Source organism: Balaenoptera acutorostrata, chromosome 3 (assembly GCF_949987535.1).
Source record: "Balaenoptera acutorostrata chromosome 3, mBalAcu1.1, whole genome shotgun sequence".
Lineage (NCBI taxonomy): Eukaryota > Metazoa > Chordata > Mammalia > Artiodactyla > Balaenopteridae > Balaenoptera > Balaenoptera acutorostrata.
In genome coordinates this window covers 93504645-93529351 of record NC_080066.1, presented here as the reverse complement: position 1 = coordinate 93529351, position 24707 = coordinate 93504645, and the positions used below count along the sequence as shown (strand labels likewise).

Here is a 24707-nt window from a genome sequence, read left to right as displayed (position 1 = left end):
TTTGGAGGTCAGACGTTTTCTGCCAGCGTTCAGTGGGTGTTCTCGCCCATTTCTTTTTTAAAAAATATTTTTATTATGGATCTTTTGTCATTTAGATCATTTCAGCAAAAAGATTAAGGCTAAATTACAATGGAACTGCCATTGACTAAGTAATGTGAGAGATCTACTTTTCTCCAACTACCAGTCTTTTTACTTTTTTCAGAGTTCAGTCACCACAGGTCAAATTCTTTTGGAGATAAATGTCAGTTTTAATAATATATGATATCAGGCTTTAGTTCTGTTTACAGTGCTATAAATATCGTTGTGACAAAAGATTTAGAGGACTTTGAAATTGGCACATTACTTATAATATTTTAATACTATAAAAGTTAATAATGAATGTTAAATTTACCAAAGACTTCTGGAGGAATCTTTGGTAAATTTAACCAGTATTTAACCAAGTATATAACAAGTATACTTGGTTTTGTTTTATACCTCATTGTTAAGCTAAAGTGGTAAAATTTAAGTTAAAAGGAACTAGTTACAGTCTTTTTAAGGCCATGGGCCAGAGATCATTTCAAATTTTTGGTCTTCATATTAGGTTTCATAGTAGTACAGTTTAAGTGTAGTTGATTTACAATATTATATTATTTTCAGGTGTACAACATGGTGATTTAAAATTTTTATAGATTATACTCCATTTATAGTTACTATAAAATGATGGCTGTATTCCCTGTGCTATAAATATATCCTTGTAGCTTATTTATTTTGTACAAAGTGGTTTGTACCTCTTAACCTCCTACCCCTATCTTGCCCCTCCCCTCTTGCCCTCTCCCACTGGTAACCACTAGTTTGTTCTCTATATCTGTGAGTCTGTTTCTGTTTTGTTATATTCATTCATTTGTTTTATGCTTTAGATTCCACATGTAGGTGATAACATAACAGTATTTGTCTTTTTCTGACTGATTTATTTCACTAAGCATAATAGCCTCCAGTTTCAGTCATGTTGTTGCAAATGGGAAAACTTCACTTTTTTATGGCTATGTAGTATTACATTGTATACATATATATATATATATATATATATATATATATATATATATATACCCCACATCTTCTTTATCCATTCATCTGTTGATGAACTTTTAGGTTGCTTCCATATCTTGTCTATTATAAAAAATGCTGCTATGAACATTGGGGTGCATGTATTTCTTTTTTTTTTTTTTTGGCTGCACTGGGTCTTTGTTGCTGCGTGCAGGCTTTCTCTAGTTGCAGTGAGCGAGGGCTACTCTTTGTTGCAGTGCGTGGGCTTCTCATTGCGGTGGCTTCTCTTGTTGCGGAGGATGGGCTCTAGGTACACGGGCTTTGGTAGTTGCAGCACACTAGCTCAGTAGTTGTGGCACGTGGGCCCTAGAGCATGTGGGCTTCAGTAGGTGTGGTGCATGGGCTCAATACTTGCGGTGCACGGGCTCTAGGGTGCATGGGCTTCAGTAGTTGTGTTGTGCAGACTCAGTAGTTGTGGCTCACGAGCTCTAGAGCACAGTGTCAATTGTTGTGGTGCACCCTGATGATCTAACCTTTTCATTTGTGCCTGTTGGCCATCTCTATGTCTTCTTTGAGTCCTCTGCCCATTGTTTAATCAGATTATTTTGTTTTTGATGTTGAGTTGTATGAGCTGTTTATATATTTTGGATATTAATCCATTATTGGACATATCATTTGCACAAATCTTCTTCCCTTCAGTCAGTTGCCTTTTCATTTTGTTGATGGTTTCCTTTGTTTTGCAAAAGCTTTTAAGTTTGATTAGGTCCCATTTGTTTATTTTTTGCTTTTGTTGCTCTTGCCTGAGGAGACACATCCAAAAAATATTGCCAAGACCAATGTCAAAGAGTGTAGTACCTGTGTTTTCTTCTAGGAGTTTTATGGTTTCAGGTCTTACATTAAAGCCTTTAATCCATTTTGAGTCTGTTTTTGTATATGGTGTGAGAAAATATTCTAGTTCTGTTCTTTTACATGTAGCTGTCTAGTTTTCCCTGGAGTTTTTAACTCTCAGACTTGTGTACACTGAACCTCCAGCAATTGGTCAATTACAGTTCAGGCTTTCCTACCCTGGTGCTGGTTCCCATGATGGTTTCCATTTCTAAGTCTGCTCCAACAAGCCATGACTTCTTGCATTTGCCTGTCTATCTCTCCAATATTAGGCTCAGCAGTTTCTACAGTGCCCTCATTTCTCTTAAGGATCCTAGAAGAGTTGATTTTTCAGTCTGTTCAGCTTTTTACTTGATAAGACAGTGCAGTGACTTTCAAGCTCTTTAAATTTGGAACTGGAAACTGGAAGTTCTGAACTACTTTTTTAAAATAAAAAAATAATGCATAAAAAAGTAGGGTATGTATATGATTTTAAAAAGTAAACTATATGGAAGGCCATGCAATGAAACATTTAAGTCTCTTTCCTATCCTGGACCTTAGTTCTCCAGGCCTTTTCCCTAGAGAAAACCACTGTTAATAGTTTCATGTGTATTCTTCCATAGGTAATCTCAGCAATTACAAATGTATGTGTATATATTTTGTAAAAAAGCAAATGGAACCATATTCAACATGTGCTGGACCTTGTTTTTGCTTCTTGTATCTTAGAGTTCATGTCATATCAGCACACAAAAATCTATTTCTTTTTTTATGACTGCATAATATTCTGCTAGATATGTATGTCATAATTTATTTAACACCCCTCACCTCCTCATGATGAACATTTATGATGTTTCCAGGCTTTTAATTAAAATCAGTGTAGGGACTTCACTGGTGGTCCAGTGGGTGAGACTCCATGGTTCCATGGCAGGGGGCACGGGTTTGATCCTGGGTTGGGAAAGTTCCACATGCTGCACAATGTGGCGAAGAAAAAAAAAATCAGTGTAGCCATGTATATACATCTTTGCAATGTGTGAATATATCTGTGAGATAGATTACTAGACGTTTCCTTGATATTAATAAATACATATAACTTTTATGAGTATAACATGATTTTTTCCCCCACTCCTTTAGAAAGAAGCCTAAGAAGAAAGAAAATGGGACTGGATGTAGAAGGTCAATGCGATTACTAAAAGTTGACCCTTCAGGAGTTTCATTACCAGCAACTCCAACCCAGCCAATATTAGTAGCAGATGAAAATGTAAGAAAGAGTGCAAATACAATATATTAACCAATAAAATACTCAAAAATTTGAAGTGTTTGAAAGTAGAGTAAAAAGTCATTAAATTATGTTTAATTTGTACTTCATTAATTTAATACTTGGCTGTTGTATGGTTTAATGAGTAAGATTTCAAACTCGTAAAAGACTGGCTTGGATTCTATATTTCTGCAGACTTACCCTGTGTGGGATTGTGGGTAAATTCCTTAGTCTTTCTGAGCCCCAGTTTCCCCATTTTTAAAATGGCAACAATAGCAGAAACCTCTCAAAGAGGTGTTGTGAGGGATAAATGAAATAGCATCTATAAAGTTTCTTACATTATATTAAGGACTTAGTAAGCAATAAATGGTAGTTATTAATATTATTAGTAATAAATAATATATGTCAATAGTGATGGGGTTCTCTTACTGTAGTTTAATTTTATGCTATCAGTGAGTGGAAAGAGTTTTATTTACCAAATTTATTGTCTAAATAAGATTATGAGTATATTTTTTATTCAGGAGCACCTACTGTTTTTAATACTTTGTATCTAAGTGCTTAATTATAAATTGGAAGATTAGCCTGGTGCTTTGAGAGCTAATTGCAAATTAAGTTGCTAGGGGAAGAGTAGCTTTCAAATTTTTTTGAAGCCTCCATCCATCCATGATAAGAAATACATTTACATTGAACCCATTCCACACACACACACACACACACACACACACACACACACACACACAACTGAAACAAAACTTTTGTGAAATGATACTTAGCCTTACTACATGTGATACACTTTTGTATTTCCTAGTCTGTTCTTTTCTCATTCACTAAAACACACTGTTGGTTGTAATGTATTAAAATGATTTCACGACCTATGGGTTACAACCTGTGATTTAAAAAACACTGACATACAGAAAGAGAAAGACAAATATCATATGATATCACTTAATATGTGGAATCTAAAATATGGCACAAATGAACCTATCCACAAAACAGAAACTCACAGAAATTGAGAACAGACTTGTGGTTGCCAAGGGGGGAGGCGGTGGGGGAGGGAAGGACTGGGAGTTTGGGATTAGCAGATGTAAACTATTATATATAGGATGGGTAAACAACAAGGTCCTACTGTATATAGCACAGGGAACTATATTCAGTATCCTGTGATAAACCATAATGGAAAAGAATATAAAATAGAATGTCTATATGTGTATAACTGAGTCACTTTGCTGTACAGCAGAGATGGACACAACATTGTAAATCAACTATGCTTCAATTTAAAAAATAAAAAACACTGACATAGAGTAATAACTTTGAGGTATGAAATTGAACTGATCTGAATCAATTCCCAGCAACTTCAGGTATTGGCAGTGGAACTTTGGACAGATTAACTTCTCTAAGTTTCATTCCACTGTCTTTATAATGTGATATCTCATTCACTGGATTATTAAGGGGATTAAATGAGATAATACATGTTATTACTTTACAGTATACTTGGCATTCATTCATTGAGCAACTGTTTTTGAATGCTAACTATGTGTCACCACTGTTGTTGGTATTGAAAGTAAAGTAGGAAGAAATCTTAAGCTTACATTCTAGGGCAGAGCGACAACCAACTTTTTTTTCTTATTTTTTATAACAGCCTTTGTTACCTCCTGGGCCTTTAGAAATGACTTCTGAAAATCGAGATGATAACAGTGAACTATTTAAAGGATTTCTGCAGACTTGGGCAGAAGTGAGCAAGGTATCACTTGGGAGGGTAAGCCCAAGCTTTTAGAATCATCTGTTAAGCAAATTTTAATACATATATTAACTTAGTGCTTTGGTTTCTCCCATTGTTTCAGACAAGAAGTAAAAACACTGAGAAGGAGTTATCTAGCATTAAAAAGTGAGTTAAAATTCCTTGCCTTTGTTTTATATTTTCTGAGATCTTTATAACTTAAAGACTATATACCATAACAGGAAATTTGAAAATGAGGTGAGAAAAATTATCCATCATATTTCTACCCTAACAACTGTTGTTTTTGTATATTTCCTTTCGTGTATCACCATATGCAATATCACTAGGATATAAGCTTCATGAATGCATGGATTTTGTCTCAGTAACCAGAAAAGTGCATTTCACATAGTAAATATTCATTCAGTGTTTAATAAATGAGTGAAATCACATACATTTTTACTTTGTTATGTTCTAATATATGTACAGTTTTGCATTATGCTTTTCTATTAACATTGTGGTTGCATGTTACTAGAGTCTTTAAATTTATTGAATAATTGCATAATATTTGATTCAGCAGGTAGAATTTACTTAACCTCCTCTTACTCCCTTGGTATTTGGAATTGTTTTCTATTTAGTTTTGAGTGTTTGTATGTGTGTTTGTTGAAGTTTATATTGTGATAGTGGATTATTTCCTTAGGATAGATTCCAGAAGTGAGATTAATGTGTCAGATATTATGGACATTTTCATGGCTTTTAGGACATGCTAGATTGTTTTCCAAAATCTTTTTAAAAAATTTCTGAAAATCTTAAATGAATTTACTTCTGCTGTTAGCAATATATATGAATGTATGTTTAACTGCAGCCTCCTAGCTTTTATAAGTGAAAAATAGTACCCCATTGTTTAATTTGATTTCCTTGGTTGCCAGGAAGTTGAATATTTTCCCACATTTACTAATTGTGATTTTACTTTTTCGAATCACCTTTTACTTGTTTTGACTACTGAGTTTGGTTTTACTTCTAAAATTTAACTTTTTAATCTTCTCAGCTACAAAGCCAATTTAAATGGCATGATCATTAGTGAAGATACTGTTTATAAAGTTACCAAAGGCCCAATATTCTCAGTGGCTCTCCATCCATCAGAAATTAGAACTTTGGTGGCAGCTGGGGCCAGATCTGGACAAGTTGGACTTTGGGATTTGGTAAGTTATTATTAATTGTTTTGAAGATATTAACATTTGAAGCAAATAGTCTGCGAAAGAATAGCCTAGAGCCATGTGTTTCTAGATGTTACTTGAGATTTATAGTTTTGTGCTTTGTGATTCCAAATTTTAGAAACCTAGAGGAATTTAAATTTGCTTTGTAGAACTTTAATATTTTTAGCTTGAATATCTTTAGTCATCTGGGCATAAATTCCTGCCAGGAAAGTTTATTACAGCTTTAAATGTGTATATGAAAAGATCATACAAAGTTCTTAGGTTTCTAATTATGTTTAAAATACAGTTTCCAAGCTGGATCAAAATATCTTCCCAAGGATCTGCTTAGGATGATCCTAGTAATTTTTTTTTAAAATTTATTTATTTTTTATTTATTTTTGGCTGCATTGGGTCTTCATTGCTGCGCATGGGCTTTCTCTAGTTGCAGGGAGCGGGGGCTACTCTTCGTTGCGGTGCGTGGGCTTCTCATGGTGGTGGCTTCTCTTGTTGCAGAGCACGGGCTCTAGGCACGCAGGCTCAGTAGTTGTGGCACATGGGCTCAGTAGTTGTGGCTCGTGGGCTCTAGAGCGCAGCCTCAGTAGTTGTGGCGCACGGGCTTAGTTGCTCCGCGGCATTTGGGATCTTCCCGGACCAGGGCTCGAACCCATGTCCCCTGCATTGGCAGGCGGATTCTTAACCACTGCACCACCAGGGAAGCCCCCTAGTCATTTTTTGATGAGTCAGAAACAGATATTGAATTTCATTCATTGTACATATAATAATGCATTGATTACTTTCAGTGTTTACAAAATTGAAAAAAGCCAAGTTAATGTTCTCTGAATTTATTTTTTAATTGGGGAAGTAGAACAAAGACCTGAAAAATGCCATAAGGACAATTAATGGAGATGGAGAAATCATGGTGACTTGCAGTGGGTTGGGGTTAATAAATAAAATGGATCTTGTAAGTGAGAAGAGAAGAAATGAAAACCAAATTCTCTCTTATTTTGGGAGCATAGGTTCTCCCTTATTTTGATAAGATGTGAGTGGGAGTAGGAGGTGAAAGGATTTGGTAAAGAAAACAGAAGCAGAGAAGTTGGAAGAGGACCAGAAATAGTATAAGGTTGTATAAGCTAAGAGATGAATTTCAAGCATGGGAGTTTGACAGGGCTTTTTTTTTAGATGAGTTAAAAAGAATGGGAACAGGAAAAGGGCCATTAGTTTTGAAAATAGGGTATCAGAAGTGAGTTGAGAGCTTCAGCAATAAGGTAAGAAAGGAACACAGACTTTAGGAGATTAAAAAAAGTATGGGGTGGAAGAAGAAATGGAATCAATGGATAGACTATTTGTTGAAGAACTTAGAAAAGGAAAAATAGAGAATTAGTATAGTCAAGTGAAGATCTTTTCAGGGTGTGTTGAAGATATGTAGAAAAGTCCCTTTGTCATGTCTTTTCTGGTGACTCCAAAAATCTGTATTATTGGGTCTCTGTAGTCCAATATTTTTATCAACTTTCTAATTTTTCAGGACACCTGGCTATCTCATTAACAGACTGAGCAAGTCTAAAACCATTATCTTGGCTATCCTGTGCTCACTCTGCAACTCCCCTAGTTTTTTAAAAAAAAGTTTAGCTTTATTGAGGTATAATTTATATTTTATAAAATCTACACATTTAAAATGTACAGTTTAATGATTTTTAATAAGTTTATTGAGTTGTGTAAATATCACCATAATTCAGTTTTAGAATATTTTCATCATTCCTATAAGATTCCTCATGGCTACTTACATTTAATCCCTGTTTCTACCCTTATCCCCAGGCAAATCTCCACAAATTTGCACTTTTTGGACATTTCATATAAATAGAATCATAAAATATGTGGTCTTTTATATTGGCATTTTTCTTTTAGCATAGTTTTTTTAAAAAATTAATTAATTAATTTATTTTGGCTGTGTTGGGTCTTAGTTGAAGCATGTGGGGTCTTTGTTGAGGCATGCGGGATCTTTTGTTGAGGCGTGCAGGATCTTTCATTGTGGCGTGGGCTCTTTGTTGCGGCGCGCAGGCTTCTCTCTAATTTTGGCATGTGGGTTTTTCTCTAGTTGTGGTGTGCAGGCTCCAGGGCTCGTGGGCTCTGTAGTTGTGGCACATGGACTTAGTTGCCCCGCGGCATGTGGGATCTTAGTTCCCCAACCAGGGATTGAACCCGTGTCCCCTGCATTGGGAGGCAGATTCTTTACCACCGGACCACCAGGGAAGTCCCTCTTTTAGCATAGTTTTAAGGTTTATCTGTCTTATAGCATCTATCAGCACCTCATTCTTTTTTTATTGCTGAATAGTACTCCATTGTTTGATTTTACCACATTTTGTTTATCCATGCATCATTTGATAGACATTTGGGTTGTTTCCACTTTTTGGCTATTCTGAATAATTCTACTATAAACATTTGTGTACACATTTTTGTGTAGGTCTGTGTTTTCATTTCTCTTGGGTAGGTATCTGGGAGTAGAATTGCTAGGTCATATGGTAACTGGTTAACATTTGAGGAACTGCCAAACTGCTTTCCAAAGTGGCTGCATCATTTTCTATTCCTACCAGCAATGTATGAGGGTTCAAATTTTTCTGCATGGTCACCAACATTTATTATTATCTGTCTTTTTGATTATAGCCTTTCAAGTGGGTGGTATCTTCCTAATGAAGTTGTATCTCCATGTGGTTTTGATTTGCATTTCTCTAATGACTAATGATGTTGAGAATCTTTTCCTGCCATTTGGATATCTTTGGTGAAATGTCTATTCAAATCTTTTGTCAATTTTTTATTGGGTTGTTTGTCTTCTTGTTGAGTTGTAAGAGTTCTTTGTATATTCTAGATACACATCCTTATCAGATACGTGATTTGCAAATATTTCTTCTTTTCATCTTCTTTTTTTTTTTAAAGAGTTGCACTCAGTGCTACAACTTCTTTTTTTTTTTTTAATTTATTTATTTTATTTATTTTTATTTTTGGCTGTGTTGGGTCTTCGTTTCTGTGCGAGGGCTTTCTCTAGTTGTGGCGAGCAGGGGCCACTCTTCATCGCGGTGCGCGGGCCTCTCACCGCCGCGGCCTCTCCCGTTGCGAAGCACAGGCTCCAGACGCGCAGGCTCAATAGTTGTGGCTCACAGGCCTAGCCGCTCCGCGGCATGTGGGATCTTCCCAGACCGGGGCACGAACCCGTGTCCCCTGCATTGGCAGGCGGATTCCCAACCACTGCGCCACCAGGGAAGCCCCTCTTTTCATCTTCTTAATGCTATCTTTTGAAGGGCAAATTTTTGAATTTTGATGATGTCCGATTCATTAAACTTTTAATGGACTGTGTTTTTGGTGTCATATCTAAGAAATCTTTTGTGTAGCCCAAAGTCTTAAAGATTTTCTCCTATTTTTTTCTAAAAATTTTATAGTTTTAGCTTTCACATTTAGTTCACTGATCCATCTTGAATTTTTTTTTTTTTTTAATTTTTATTGATTGATTAATTGCTATGTTGGGTCTTCGTTTCTGTGCTAGGGCTTTCTCTAGTTGCGGCAAGCGGGGGCCACTCTTCATCGCGGTGCGCGGGCCTCTCACTATCGCGGCCTCTCCTGTTGTGGAGCACAGGCTCCAGTCGCGCAGGCTCAGTAGTTGTGGCTCACGGGCCCAGTTGCTCCGCGGCATGTGGGATCTTCCCAGACCAGGGCTCGAACCCGTGTCCCCTGCATTGGCAGGCAGACTCTCAACCACTGCGCCACCAGGGAAGCCCCGAATTTTTTTTTTTTGAATTATTTTTGTATATGCTGTAAGGTAAGAGCCCAAGTTCATCTTTTTGTATGTGTATATCCAGTTGTCCCAGCACTATTTGTTGAAAAGACTTTTACCTCATTTTATTGTCTTGGCAGTCCCTCAGTTTTCCTCTTAACCTTCTGTCAGATTCCTAGTCTCACCTAGAATCAAAAGATGAGCTGTCATTTATTCGGTCACCCCACCCATTCATTCATTCCACACTTATTGAGTATTTTGTGCTAAGTACTCTTCTTTTTTTTTTTAATAAATTTATTTCTATATTTATTTTTTGGCTGTTAGGTCTTTATTTTTTGGCTGTGTTAGGTTAAGCCTGCGCGTGGGCTTTCTCTAGTTGTGGTGAGTGGGGGCTACTATTTGTTGTGGTGCGCGGGCTTCTCATTGCGGTGGCTTCTCTTGTTGTGGAGTACAGGCTCTAGGTGTGTAGTCTTCAGTAGTTGTGGCACGCGGGCTCAGTAGTCGTGGCTCACAGGCTCTAGAGCACAGGCTCAGTAGTTGTGGTGCACGGGCTTAGTTGCTCTGCGGCATGTGGGATTTTCCCGGACCAGGGCTCAAACCCGTGTCCCCTGCATTGGCAGGCGGATTCTTAACCACTGCGCCACCAGGGAAGTCCCCTAAGTACTATTCTAATGACTCCCCATCCATATTTGTGAGGAAGGATTTTCTCTGTCCTTATAGAGTTTAGAATTTAGTGGCAAAAGCAGCATGAATGAAATAATTACATGTTTGATAAGTGGAGTGAATTACATACTGTGATTAATGGAGTGGAGGAAAAGTAGTGTTATAAAAACACATAACAGGGGAACTGGCCTGATTTGGAGGATCAGGGAAGGCTTCCCTGAGGAAGTGAGAATTGAGTTGAGATTTGAAAGCTAAGTAGGAGTAAACCAAGCAAAGAAGGGGAAAAGAGCATTTCACACAAGAGGAACAGCATGTCAAGGACCTTAGGCAGGAGGATGCCGGCTTGACACATTTAAGGACCTGAAAGAATGCCTCTGTGGCTAGAGCATAAACAGCAGAGGCATAAACGGAAGGGATGAGTGGAATAGGGGGAAGCTGTAGAGGTGGGTAGAGGTCAGATGTATAGCTTTATACATAAAGCCTCTGTAACAACTTCCTGCAAAACAAACGCTGAATACTATTTTCATTTTTCACCTTTTCTCACAAAAGCAAAAATCTTCTTTGGATTCCCTTCAGTCAGCAAAAATAGGTACTAATATAGGTGTTTTGTAAGAGCGAAGTGGCATAAAGCGAACTTTTGAAAAGTGGGGGATACGTGTATTTATTTTTAAATTAATTAAAATAGAAAATTCAGTTCTTCAGTTACACCAGGCACATTTCAAGTGCTTAATAGCCACACATGACTAGTGGATACCATATTGGACAGTGCATACATATAACATTTTTGTCATCTCAGAAAGTTCTTTTGGACAGTGCTGCTGTGGAGCAAGTTAATATCAACATTAATTTGGTAAAATAAGACTCAAAGATAAGGTGATAAAACAACAGAATGAAATGAAAAAGGAGACTGTAGAACTAAAGAAACAAATTGAAGATCAGTGAAACTAATGAATTAGAAAAAAGCAAGGAACAGAATAGACATTGCTGAAAATGAAATTACAGATACTAAAGGAAATATCTGAGGTAATCTCAAACACAGATGAAAAAAGTTTTATGAGAAAAGCCAATAGAAAAGGAAAGCCAGGACTTCCCTGGTGGTGCAGTGGTTAAGAATCCACCTGCCAATGCAGGGGACACGGGTTCAATCCCTGGTCCAGGAAGATCCCACATGCCGTGGAGCAAGGAAGCCCGTGTGCCACAACTACTGAGCCTGCGCTCTAGAGCCCACGAGCCACAACTACTGAAACCTGTGTGCCACAACTACTGAAGCCCATGTGCCTAGAGCCTGTGCTCCGCAACAAGAGAAGCCACTGCAATGAGAAGCCTACGCACCACAACGAAGAGTAGCCCCCACTTGCCATGACTAGAGAAAGCCCGTGTGCAGTAGCAAGACCCAAGGCAGCCAAGATAGATAGATAGATAGATAGATAGATAAATAAATAAATAAATAAATTCATTAAAAAAAAAGGAAAGGAAAGCCAGTCAAAGATGACCCAACAAATGGAACAGAAAATATATTCAAAGAGAACTTTTCTGAAAAGACAGAATTGGATTGGCAGATTTGAGTGTGTATGCCATGTTCTAGGAAGATTTGGACTTAAAGGATAAAGAATTCTTTAGGCAGGAAAAACAAATTATATTCAAGGGGAAAAGCCAGGTTTGCCTCAGTTTTCTACAGCAACATTTCATGTAATGTCTACAAAGTTCTGAGAGAAGGAAGTGTGGCCTGGAATACATACCCAGCCCAAGATATTATTCTAATGTAAAGACAGCAGGTAGGTCTTTTCACATCTGAAAAAACTCAAGAAATTGAAGACCTATGAGTTCATCTGGAAAAAACTGCTTGATAGCAAATCTTGGCCAATTGAGAGTAAATCAAAATTAAGGATTCAGGAATGGAGAAGCTTGACAGAAAAATTGATGATGAGTGTTGAATCCATTTAAATACACAACTGGGACTTCCCTGGTCCAGTGGTAAAGAATCTGCCTTCCAATGCAAGGGACGTGGGTTTGATCCTTGGTTGGGGAACTAAGATCCCACATGCTGTGGGGCAACTAAGCCCGCGGGCCTCAACTAGAGAGCCCGTGTGCCGCAAACTACAGAGCCCACGTGCTCTGGAGCCCACGCACCACAACTAGAGAGAGAAAACCCGCACACCACAACTAGAGAGAAACCCGCGTGCCACAATGAAGAGCCTGTATGCTGCAATGAAAGACCCCGCATGCTGCAATCAAGATCCCATGTGCTGCAACTATGACCTGATGCAGCCAAAAATAAATGAAATAGATAAATAAATATTTAAATACAGAACTAATATTAAACAGCCATATAAATTATGGTTACAGAACTGGATATGAATGTTGTTAACCTGGAAAAAACAAAAATAACAAAATATAGAGATGGAGAAAGGGGAGATTGGAGGAGGGGTGAGAATAATGTTCTCAGTCAATAGAAATTGTCTAAAATTGAGACATACATAGTTAAATAAAAAAACGTAATGACTAAAACTGCTTTATATTTTATACTTTTTCCTTCTTAGGAGATAGCTCTTGTAAAGAAATCCTCGAAGTTCAAAAATTCCTTCAGTTTGATTTTCTTTTATTATTTTAAAGTATAGTTAAAAATTTTTTTAATATAAATTTATTTATTTATGGCTGCATTGGGTCTTCGTTGGTGCGCGCGGGCTTTCTCTAGTTGTGGCGAGCGGGGGCTACTCTTCATTGCGGTGCGTGGGCTTCTTATTGTGGTGGCTTCACTTTTTGCAGAGCATGGGCTGTAGGCATGCGGGCTTCAGTAGTTGTCGCACACAGGCTCAGTAGTTGTGGCTTGAGGGCTCTAGAGTGCAGGCTCAGTTGTTCTGGCACATGGGCTTAGTTGCTCCACAGCATGTGGGATCTTCCTGGACCAGGGCTCGAATCCATGTCCCCTGCATTGGCAAGTGGATTCTTAACCACTGCACCACCAGGGAAGCCCCTAAAGTATAGTTAAATTTAATACTATTTAAAGTGGCCTTTTTTCCCCCTCTAAATTTCTTCTCTGTCCTTCTAGCTGTATAAGTAAGTACATGTAAAGACATCCTTAATGATCACTTAGTATTTTAATGATAATTTTGGTCAATTTTGGGTTTTGAATGATTTTTCAAAACTTTTGTCTTTGTATATTTCTTTGTATATTTGTTTGAGTTCCTTATAACAATGGAGAGTTTTGTTTTTCTAAAAAATATATGCTATAGACAAATATGCCAAAATGTTAACAGTGGTTAACTCTGGGTAGGAGGAGGAGTTTGTGTGATTGTTAATTTTTTTCCTTCCTTCTCTTTTCATGTTTCTTTCTTTTCTCTAAAATTTTTTTCTCTTTATTTAAAAACTTAAATAAAAAAGACAAAAACAAAAGTGTTTGAGTATTTCAGAGCCGACTAAACTAGATTTAGAGATGAAAGTTGTTCTGGTTCATAATATGACATATGGCATAAGAATATAGCATCAGAATCTGAAAAATGATGATTTCGGAGTTGGTAATCCAGTTGTGGAAAGGATAATCCTTAGAAGTAGTAATATTACTACTGAAATTCAAGTACATGCATTTTTTATAATAAATTTATTTATTTATTTTTGGCTGTTATTTATTTATTTATATTTGGTTGGGTCTTCGTTGCTGTGCGCAGGCTTCTCGTTGCGGTGGCTTCTCTTGTTGTGTAATACGGGCTCTAGGCTTGTGGACTTTAGTAGTTGTGGCAAGTGGGCTCACTAGTTGTGCCTTGCAGGCTCAGTAGTTGTGGTTCGCAGGCTCTAGAGCGCACGCTCAGTAGTTGTGGCACACGGTCTTAGTTGCTCCACAGCATGTGGGATCTTCTCAGACCAGGGCTCAAACCCATGTGCCCTGCATTGGCAGGTAGATTCTTAACCACTGTGCCACCAAGGTAGTCCCTCAAGTACATGCATTTTTCATGGGGCATTTAGGGGATAAAATTTTTTTTTTTTTAAAGAAGGTTGTTCTTTTCCACTTTATTTTTATTATTATTATTTTTAAAATTAATTAATTAATTAATTTTTGGCTGTGTTGGGTCTTCGTTTCTGTGCGAGGGCTTTCTCTAGTTGTGGCAAGCGGGGGTCACTCTTCATCGCGGTGCACGGGCCTCTCACTATCGCGGCCTCTCTTGTTGTGGAGCACAGGCTCCAGACACGCAGGCTCAGTAGTTGTGGCTCACGGGCCTAGTTGCTCCATGGCATGTGGGATCTTCCCAGACCAGGGCTCGAACCCGTGTCCCCTGCACTAGCAGGCAGATTCTCAACCACTGCGCCACCAGGGAAGCCCTAAAATATTTTTAAAACTATCATTTTGTGCCAGGACCAAACACCTTATGAAAATTGAGCTGAGAATGACATACTCATATAGAAGCACACTTAGCAAGCAAAGTGCGAGTGGTATTGATAGAAGTTTTGGTAGTAAGGAATTATCCTGCATGTGAAATAAAAGTAAATTACACATTTCCTGAGAATTTCATGAACTGAAGTCATTATAAGCAGTAGTTTTTTTCCCTCTGTATTATGAAAAACTAGTTGGCTAGTTGCAAAAAGCTGGAAACTATTAAAATAAATGTGACTTAATTTTGTTGGATTGAAAATTAGGAAAAAGTAACTTAGTGAGAGTATAAAGTTTCTAGTTCTGACTTTCTGAATGGGAAGGTGGGTACAATTATAGACTAAGACTGAATATAATACAAACAAATAGTTTAATGACATAATGACGTAGAAAATATTACTGCTTTTCACCAGTTTTTGTCTCTCTCCCCACCCCCAACTCTATTCCAGACTCACCAACCTAAAGAAGATGGAGTTTATAGTTTTCAACCCCATAGTCAACCAGTTAGCTGTCTTTACTTCTCGCCTGCCAATCCAGCTCACCTGCTGTCACTGAGCTATGATGGCACATTACGCTGTGGGGATTTTTCCAGAGCTGTTTTTGAAGAGGTAAATGTTAATGTGTTTATATATGGACCTCAGATGATATTCTGGATTCTTTATGAAATGCCACATGAATGATTATTATACCATCAAACTGGGTGAGATGGTATAGAATAGGGACTTTAGAACTACACTGCCTAAATTCAAATCCCATCTGTTACTATTTGTGTGACCTTGGCAAGTTGCTTACCTCTTTGTGCTTCAATTTCTTTAGTTTTGAAATGGAATGGTAATAGTATCTACCTTATAGGATTGTCATGAGGATTAAATGAGTTAATGTAGATAAAGCATTTACTTAAAACAGAGCCTGGCACATAATAAGTTTTTGCTCTTATTTTTTATTTTTGCAGAAAGCTTTTAAATAAAATAACTTATTCTTCTATTTTAAGGCTTAAAACTTGTCCTCTTTTATTCAGGAAAAAATATTGGAATATTATTATACTTTTGTTCATTATTTCTAGCCTTGGCAGATATGAATTTTGTGGGGATGAGTCTTAGATGTGACAAAAGAGACTAGAGAAATTCATCACATAACAGTTCTATAATACATTGTCCAAAACTTTTGGCCAGTAATGTAACACAGAAACTATAAAATTTGGTCTTTTGTCTTCTAGCTAAGATTTATCGTCTCTTATATGCCATGTATAGCTGATGGTAGAGAGATTAGCTCAGCTGTTTTTATCTGGTGAAGTTAGAATGAAAAACTGCCATTCGATGTCATATAATTGTACTCTGGCAAGAAATGGACACCTAGGCGGTTTCATTCAGAACATCTTAGGCCAGGTTTATTCATAACCGCCTGTTGAGGATAAGATCTTTTCCTGGGCTAGTCTAACCCCTGCAAGGTAAGATTAAGTTGAAGTTTAAGAATAGTTGAAAGATGTTGGTCTCATACTCGTGACTGTCCATCCTCCCAGAGATAGTCTACCAAGTTAACCAGACTACTTACCCCTTGGAGGTTTTCAAATCGGTTTGATCTCTGGTTGGGTAGGCCATAAGCTTCCAAAGGCCTGAGGAATCCTCACAATATTGGATCCCAGTGATTACATTTTGGTCTACTACTTAAATATCTACTACTTAATGTTACAACAAACATATTTCAAGTGAGCTTTCAGATTTGCTTAACCATATCAGATTTCCTCATTAAGAGAATTCCTACAAATCAAACTCTTTTTTCACATGGATTTTAATCTTTGTGAAATTTAGGATGGTTTAGATGTAGGTTTTCATTCTTTAGCTTATTTCGAATGGGACTTTTAAAGTTTTTAGAGGTCCTCAGTATAAGAGCATTTTATATGTGATAGACAATGAAGAAAACAGGGTATCATCACTGATTATGGCTTATCATCATAAATACTAATCAATGATCTAATTTTATGCCTTAATTTTTTTATGTAAGCCAGTACTCAAAGTTAATGCATTCTGTCTTTGTAATTATTCTAATACTCTATGTATAGATGATTCATAATTACTTATAAAAGAGTTTTTAACTAATTATTTTAATAGCTATAGTATAATATGTAACTGCTTTTGTTCTTCACTGAACTCCTAAAATGATCTTTCTTACAGTTGGGAAGGCTTTTTCTTTCTTCTTGAGAGCTAATAGTTTTTGGGTTTTCTTTTAAAAATGAGGATGTTTAATTTCATTTAAGTCTGTTTTTAACCATATGAAAAAAAGACTTTTCAGGACTGTTAATGTGTTGCTGGTCAGACTTGATTTCCTAATTACTGACAATTAGAAGAAACACAGTTTCTTTTTTTTACTGGTGTCTTTGCTTTTTTTTTTCTTTTAATTTCTATTTTTACCTTTTTAAAAATAGGTTTTTAAGAGCAACATTGATATTTAAAATCCTTATTGGAAATGGATGGGCTATTAATCATGGATTAAATGAAATAATTTTTGTGAAAAGTCCTCTTTAAACTGTTTAATGGTAGCACTTTGGTTATTAATGCATACCATATAGTTATGTATGCAAGTCACATTCTGTTTTGTATTTGTTTATATTCTTACAGGAAAGTTGGAGTTTGAAATTTGAAGGTACATCTATGTTTTATCAGCCACTTAATAATAACTGATTGTACTTATTTTTTAATACAACTTTGTTGAGATATAATTCACATACCATTCGATTCACCCATTTAAAGTGTAAAATCCAGTGGTTTTTAGTGTATTTATAGGGTTGTGAAACTGTTACCACAATCTAATTTTAGAATACTTATCACCTCCAAAAGAAACCCCTTGCTTATCAAGTACTCCCGATTTCCCCTTTCTCCCTAGAAAACCACTAATCTACTTTCTGTCTCTACAGATTTGCCTGTCCTGGACATTTCATATAAAAGGAATCATACAGTTTATAGTCTTTTGTGACTGGCTTCTATACTTATCAAAATGTTTTCAAGGTTTATGCATGTTGTAGAATGTGTCAGTACTTCATTCTTTTTAATGGCTGAATAGTATTCCCTTGTGTGGCTATACCACATTTTACACATCCATTCATTAGTTGATGAACAGTTGGGTTGTTTCTGTTTTTAACTATTACGAATAATGCCATTATGAACATTCATGCACAGGTTTTGTGTGCTTTCATTTCTCTTGGGTATATACCTAGGAGTGTAATTGCTGGGTCATATGGTAACTCTATGTTTAACATTCTGATGAACTGCCAAGCTGTTTCCCAAACTGGCTTCACCGTTACACATACTCATCAGCAATATGTGAGGGTTCCCATTTCTCCACATCCTTTCCAATGCTTGTTGTTGGTGAGTATAGCCAACCTCATGGGTATGAAGTGGTATCTCATTGTGGTTTTGATTTGCGTTTCCCTAATGATTGGTGATGCTGAGCATGTTCATCTGCTTATTGGCCATTTGTAATTATTTAGAGAAATTTGGATCTTTTGCCTATTTTCTAATTGGGTTATCTGTGTTTTCAGTATTGAGTTGTAAGAGTTATCCACTTATTTATTTTTTTAAAAGTCAGGTTTATTGAGGTATACAGTACATATTGTAAAATTTACCTTTGTTAGGTGTGCAGTTTTATAAGTTTTGGCAAATTGTATATACCTGTTTAACCAGCACTTCAATCAAGACATAAAAAATTTCCATCACCCGGAAGAATTACCTCATGACCCTTTGTAGTCAGTCCTCTCCCCCTTCCTGAAGCCCCTGGCAACCACTGATGTGATTACTGTCCCTATAATTTTGCCTGTTCTAGAATGTCAAGTAAATGGAATCAAATGGTGTGTAGCTTTTTGTGTCTGGCTTTATTTACCTAGCATAATGTTTTTAAGATTCATCCTTGATATTGCATGTATCAGTAATTTGCTTCTGATACTACTGATTGAACAATTATCTTGTGTTAGGTACTAACCTGAGTGTGCTTTATATATATTATTAAGCCTAATAACACCCTCTGAAATAGGTAATGTTCTCCCCATTTAACAGTTGAAAAAACTGAGGTAAAGAGGTTTATTAGCTTGCTGAAGGACATAAATGGCAGAACTAGAATTTGCACTTGAGTCTCTCTGACTCCAAATCCCCTGCACTTAACCATTTTAATATAATGATTGAATACTTCAAGTTTCATTTGTGTGTATTGGGCTTTTTTTGGTATAGGGGTTGGGATACCTTTGGTGTATTAATTTGTTAATCTCAGTTTATAGTAATACTTGTTATTAAAACTAAAAGTCAGTAGCAATTCATGATTCAGTGATAAGAATTGTGGTAATTCTTTCTTACTTGAGTACTGACACATTCTACAACATTTATTTTTTATTCCTTATATGTGTGAGCCCTGAGCCCAAAGTAATAATATTGTGGACTGTAAGTGATTAAAAAGTTATAACAATAATACATGCTCATGATAAAATATTTACAGTAGGGGACTTCTGTGGTGGTCCAGTGATTAAGAATCCGCCTTCCAATGCAGGGGACGCGGGTTTGATCCCTGGTCAGGCAAGTAAGATCCCACACGCCGCAGGGCAACTAAACCTGCACGCCGCAACTAGAGAGAAGCCTGCAACGAAGACCCAGTGCAACCAAAAAAATCCCACAAACTTACAGTAAATAGGGTGTGCAAACTAAATCTGCCCTTCCCCCATTCCCACTCTCCCAAAGTAACCTTTGTATTTTTTGTGTATGCCTCCAGAAAGTACACATATACTTACAAGCATATAGATACAGATTTTTTTCTTTGCGCTAATGGGTTCACACTATATACATACTTTTTTGCAACTTGCTTTTTTCATTTACTAGTATATCTTGAACAGTTAATAGTACAAATCTACCTCATTCTTTTTTAGCATTGCATGGTATTTCAAAGTAGAGATGTACCATCATGATTTAACCAGATCTTTTTTGGTGGACATTTAGGTTGCTTTTTATTGCTGTTATAAGCAGTCTGGCAGCAAGGCATCCTTATATATATCTTAGTGAAATTACTGGGTCAAAGGGTATGTATAGGCATTAAATATTTTGATAGGTGTGTCCTGATTGCTGTAAAAATTTTGTATCTATTTACACTTCCACCAAGAGTAGGTGAGCATTCAAGCCATATACCTTGAACTTAGTTGGCAAAGTTATTTGGTATATTATATTAAGGTATTTCAACTGCGTAAGATTCAGATTCAGTCCATTTCCTAGTAAGTTTCACAGGGTAGATCTGCATCTGAGGTTTATTGGATTTAAGAGATTTGGGATGTAGCCCTGACATGGGTGGATGGGCTGTTTGATTGCAGTCTCACAGCTGATCGGTGCCTTAGTTTCCATCTAAGGGGATTACCATTTTGCCCTATGCTTCTTGTGGGGATCATGGGAGGATAAATGAGGTTATTTGGGTTAAGTGTTTTGTTACTCTTTTAACAAAGAATTTATGCATTGGCTTTCTTTAAAAGAAGAGTGTTACATAAGTTGATTGTTACTTATATCCTTAGGTATATAGAGATGAAGGAAGTAGCTTTTCCTCCTTTGACTTCTTGGCAGAAGATGCCTCCACTTTAATAGTAGGTCACTGGGATGGAAGTATGTCACTAGTGGATAGGCGGACGCCTGGAACTTCTTGTGAGAAGCTTATCAATTCTTCTTTGAGCAAAATAAGAACTGTACATGTCCACCCAGTGCATAGACAGTATTTTATCACTGCGGGATTAAGGTATGTCCTTCATGAAATTTTATGATTTAGGCCTTTTAGTGTTAGGAATAATGTTTTAGTTTGGTGGTCAAAGACTTCTGACTTTTTTTGTGATACCCACAGACCAAATAATTTTCCTTTCTACACTGATTGAGCATTTTTGGTTTTTTTTTGAACGTGATTTTTTTTTAAATGAGAGATTCTTTTGGATTTAATAAATAGCGCAAGTGTTGAAACAAATATACATTTTTGTTTTCCTTGGCCTCACGCGTTTACTTCTAGTCTTTTGAGAAGAACGTACGTAAAAAATATAAAAGTTCCATGTGACCTATAACTTCTTGGTCTGTGTTAACTTTTTTCTTGGATAGATTAGAAAACCAGCTAGAACCTTGCCTCTCTATACCCATCTGGTTACATATATATGCTATAATTTTGAAATTTTTCTTATTTTTTACTCTATACCAGTGTTTTTAAAATTAATATAGAAGATTAGAGGGTTCTGTCTTAACTGTTCTTCAGTGTAGTGAGTATTTGAGTGTCTAATTTATGTTCAGTGCTATTGTAGAGTCTTATTATGTGTACTGTGACAACACTGAGAATTATTCCTCCTGTTACAGGGATATTCATATTTATGATGCAAGGTGCCTGAAACCCAATAGAAGCCAGCCTTTGATTTCTTTGACTGAACACACAAAGAGCATCGCTTCTGCCTATTTCTCACCTCTTACTGGTAACAGAGTAGTAACCACATGTGCTGATTGTAAGCTGAGGTAAATTGGGAAGACAGAAATACATTGTTAAGGAATCTAGAGTCTGTAGTTACTGTGTTAAACAGTAGCTTTGTTGACTACTGCTCCTTATTAAATCACTAGTGTTATTGTTTCATAGTAATGTCTAGGTTCCCAAAGATCAATGACCTGTACTTAATGGCTTTTCAGCAGTTTTGGGATCTGTACATTTCCTTGAGATTGGCAAGGAAGGTCTGTAGCTACCCTGGAGAGTGATGTCAGTCTTTGCTTTTAGCACTGAAATCTGATGAAATCAGGCTTGTGATATTTTGGAAGGGAGATAATTTTAGCATAGGGAGAAGCTCTTACTTTGGAGATAGTGGGGTCTACCCCACAAGTAAAGTGCTGAATTGAAGTTGCAGAGCCCCAGGCCATGGGCAGGCAGAAAAGGTAGCAAAAATTGGGCTTCTATACAAACTACTGGATAAAATTTTATGGTTTTAGCTTTGATACCTTTCTATAGTTACTTCCTAAAAATGGATTTTAAAATGTAATATAAACCAATTGAACAAAAATAGAAGATAATGCCAATTAAAAAAGATGTGGAGAATGTTAATGCAATCACAAAGGAAATGATTTTGTTCTCTTCTAAAATCCCTGATTTTGCTTAACATTGCAAGCAATTCTCTGTTTATGAGAGTTTTACCTTAAGTGATTTTGGAATTCGTTCATTATTCATTCAACAAGTATCTGTTAAATGTATACTGTGGGCCAGGCTCTAGAAAGGCACCTAATTTCTGTTTAGACCCATCTATTGGGAAGAACATGGTTTATAGTGTGTGACGGGTACCCAGTTAATTTCTAGTAGAGTGTGTGAGCATTACCAGGTAATACATTAAGAGATTTAGTCACCAGACAGTGGCAGCCCAGTGTCCCCTTTCCACCCATGCAGTTTTCTTTGTCTTAAGGGCTACTTATTTGTCCCATTCCTGTTCATTTGCACTGCAGAGTTTACTCTTGTTACATTAGCCATTAGTGATTTGGCTTTCTAGTAATCTAATTAGTTAATAAGCTCTAGTGCCAAGAAATTTCAGTGGAATAGCTAAGCACAAGGAGAAGGGGGAGGTGGTGATGATTCGGTTAGTTTCTGTCTGCCAGGGTACCTAGTGGAGGCTTCTGGATTCCTCCAGTTGCCCCACAAGAACTCCTCCCCTTGGTCACTGGACAGTCTTAGTCTCGTCAGAATCTGGAAGTGACACTATCACGCCCTCAACTGATGAGTCTCCCTTGATACATGCATGCACTTTTAGGTTATTTTTGCATTTTCAGACTACATCCCTTATGTATGACCTATATTACTGTGAATCTGAATATAGAGTCTAGATTATCACTTTAGAATGTACATTTAAGTTTGGAGTAATAATGTCTAAATAAGTAATTTCCACACTAAACTATAAGCACTGAATTTTATAATATTCTTTGTAACTTTTGTAAATATATTAGCTGAGGTTTGTTAGAGCCTGATCCTATATATTTTAAGATAACAATCATATTTCATATCATGAACCAGTGAAAACCTTGTTAAATACACTGATAATATTTCAGAAAATTTTCAAGAAACAATAAAGAGTGTGCTCCTTTATTCTTGCCCTTTATTTTCTAGAATCTTTGACAGCAGCTGTATATCCTCGAAGATTCCTCTTCTCACCACCATCAGGTAGGTTTCCATGTGCCAAATAAAGTAGACCCTGAATTACCATGAGGTCTTTGTTGGAGTGCATACATTGGACATCTGATTGTCAAGGAGATGTAATAGGTCTGATTTTGTATTACATTGTTCCAGTGTTCCAGGTTGCTGGTTCCTATCCTATACAGAAGGGTTCTTGCTTCCAGGTTTCCTGTTTCTGTGAAGAGGTTCAATCTCTTTTAGTCAGTAGCTGTTCTCTGCCTTTGGGTGGTTATTTTTGGTTAAGGTGAGTGACTTTATTCCAACCTGAATTACTCATGTTATCCTATTGAGACTTACTTGTTCGTGAGGCTAGCTGAAGCTCTGTTTATTTGCACCTGTTTGTTCTGGGCTTGGAGGGCTTCCCCATCTTCCCACTTACTTTGTTTGGTTACCCTTTTTGTGCATCTGCTACTTTTAATGTATGTATTTTACATCAAACTTTACGCAATGCCTTCTTCCTAGACATACCTCTTTATTAGTATTTATGAAGTTGGGGACAGGGTGTGCAATGTATGTTGATTGTTGCTTCATGAGTTTTATAGTCTATAGAGGCTATATTTAAGCATGTTTGTTTTCTTTTTCACAGAATTTCCCTCTTCATTTCCTTTTTCAAACTTTATTAATTCTAGTTTATTGGTTTCTAATGCATATTTAAAAAAATTATCTAGTGTGATGATTCAGAGGTCAGTAGGGATAGGGTCATTGAGTGGCAGAGGGAAATGTGGTTCTCCATTGTTCATACTTCTTTAGTAAGAAAGGGTTGCTAATGGTGTTACAATATAGAGAATAAAAAGGCAGTGCTTTGTTTTTTGCTTTGGAGAGCAGTAAAGAGCCCCAAATATATTAAAAAAAATTTTTTTACTTTATTTTTAGTTGTGGTTATAAACACATAAATTAACCATCTTAACTATTTATATGTATACAGTGCAATAGTGTTAGGTATATTCACATTGTTGTGCAGCAGACTTCTAGATTTTTTTATCTTGCAAAACTGAAAATGCCCATTAAACATTAATTCCTCTTTCCGCCTTTTCCCAGACCTTGGCAACCATCTTTCTACTTTCCATTTCTATGATTTTGACTACTATAGATACTTCATATGAGTGAAATCATACAGTATTTGTCATTTTGTGACTGGTTCATTTCGCTTAGCATAATGTCCTCAATGTTCTTCCATATTCTAGCATGTGACAAGATCTCCTCCTGTTTAGTTTAATTTTTTTTTTTAACATCTTTATTGAAGTATAATTGCTTTACAATGGTGTGTTAGTTTCTACTTTATAACAAAGTGAATCAGTTATACATATACATATGTTCCCATATCTCTTCCCTCTTGCATCTCCCTCCCTCCCACCCTCCCTATCCCACCCCTCTAGGTGGTCACAAAGCACCAAGCTGATCTCCCTGTGCTATGCAGCTGCTTCCCACTAGCTATCTATTTTACATTTGGTAGTGTATATATGTCCATGACACTCTCTCACCCTGTCACATCTCACCCCTCCCCCTCCCCATATCCTCAAGTCCATTCTTTAGTAGGTCTGTGTCTTTATTCCCATCTTGCCACTTGGTTCTTCATGACCTTTTTTTTTTTTTCCCTTAGATTCCATATATATGTGTTAACATACTGTATTTGTTTTTCTCTTTCTGACTTACTTCACTCTGTATGACAGACTCTAACTCCA

At 36.7% G+C, this 24707-nt stretch overlaps 1 protein-coding gene across 7 annotated transcripts in view; it reads left to right on the top strand.

Moving 5' to 3' along the window:
- The window catches only part of WDR76 (WD repeat domain 76), a 78515-nt gene that overhangs the window by 39813 nt on the left and 13995 nt on the right, over window positions 1-24707 (top strand). For 5 of the 7 annotated variants that reach the window (XM_057542387.1, XM_057542388.1, XM_057542389.1 and 2 more), the window contains 8 exons: window positions 3019-3145; window positions 4782-4883; window positions 4984-5027; window positions 5905-6058; window positions 15288-15446; window positions 20372-20589; window positions 21186-21338; window positions 22960-23013. In XM_057542387.1, the coding sequence (XP_057398370.1) occupies window positions 3019-3145; window positions 4782-4883; window positions 4984-5027; window positions 5905-6058; window positions 15288-15446; window positions 20372-20589; window positions 21186-21338; window positions 22960-23013 (1011 nt within the window). Of the gene's footprint in view, window positions 1-3018; window positions 3146-4781; window positions 4884-4983; window positions 5028-5904; window positions 6059-15287; window positions 15447-17453; window positions 17479-17749; window positions 20335-20371; window positions 20590-21185; window positions 21339-22959; window positions 23014-23139; window positions 23270-24707 lie in introns of those variants that run through there. The other 2 variants (XR_009007422.1, XM_057542390.1) reach the window with 2 other exon arrangements.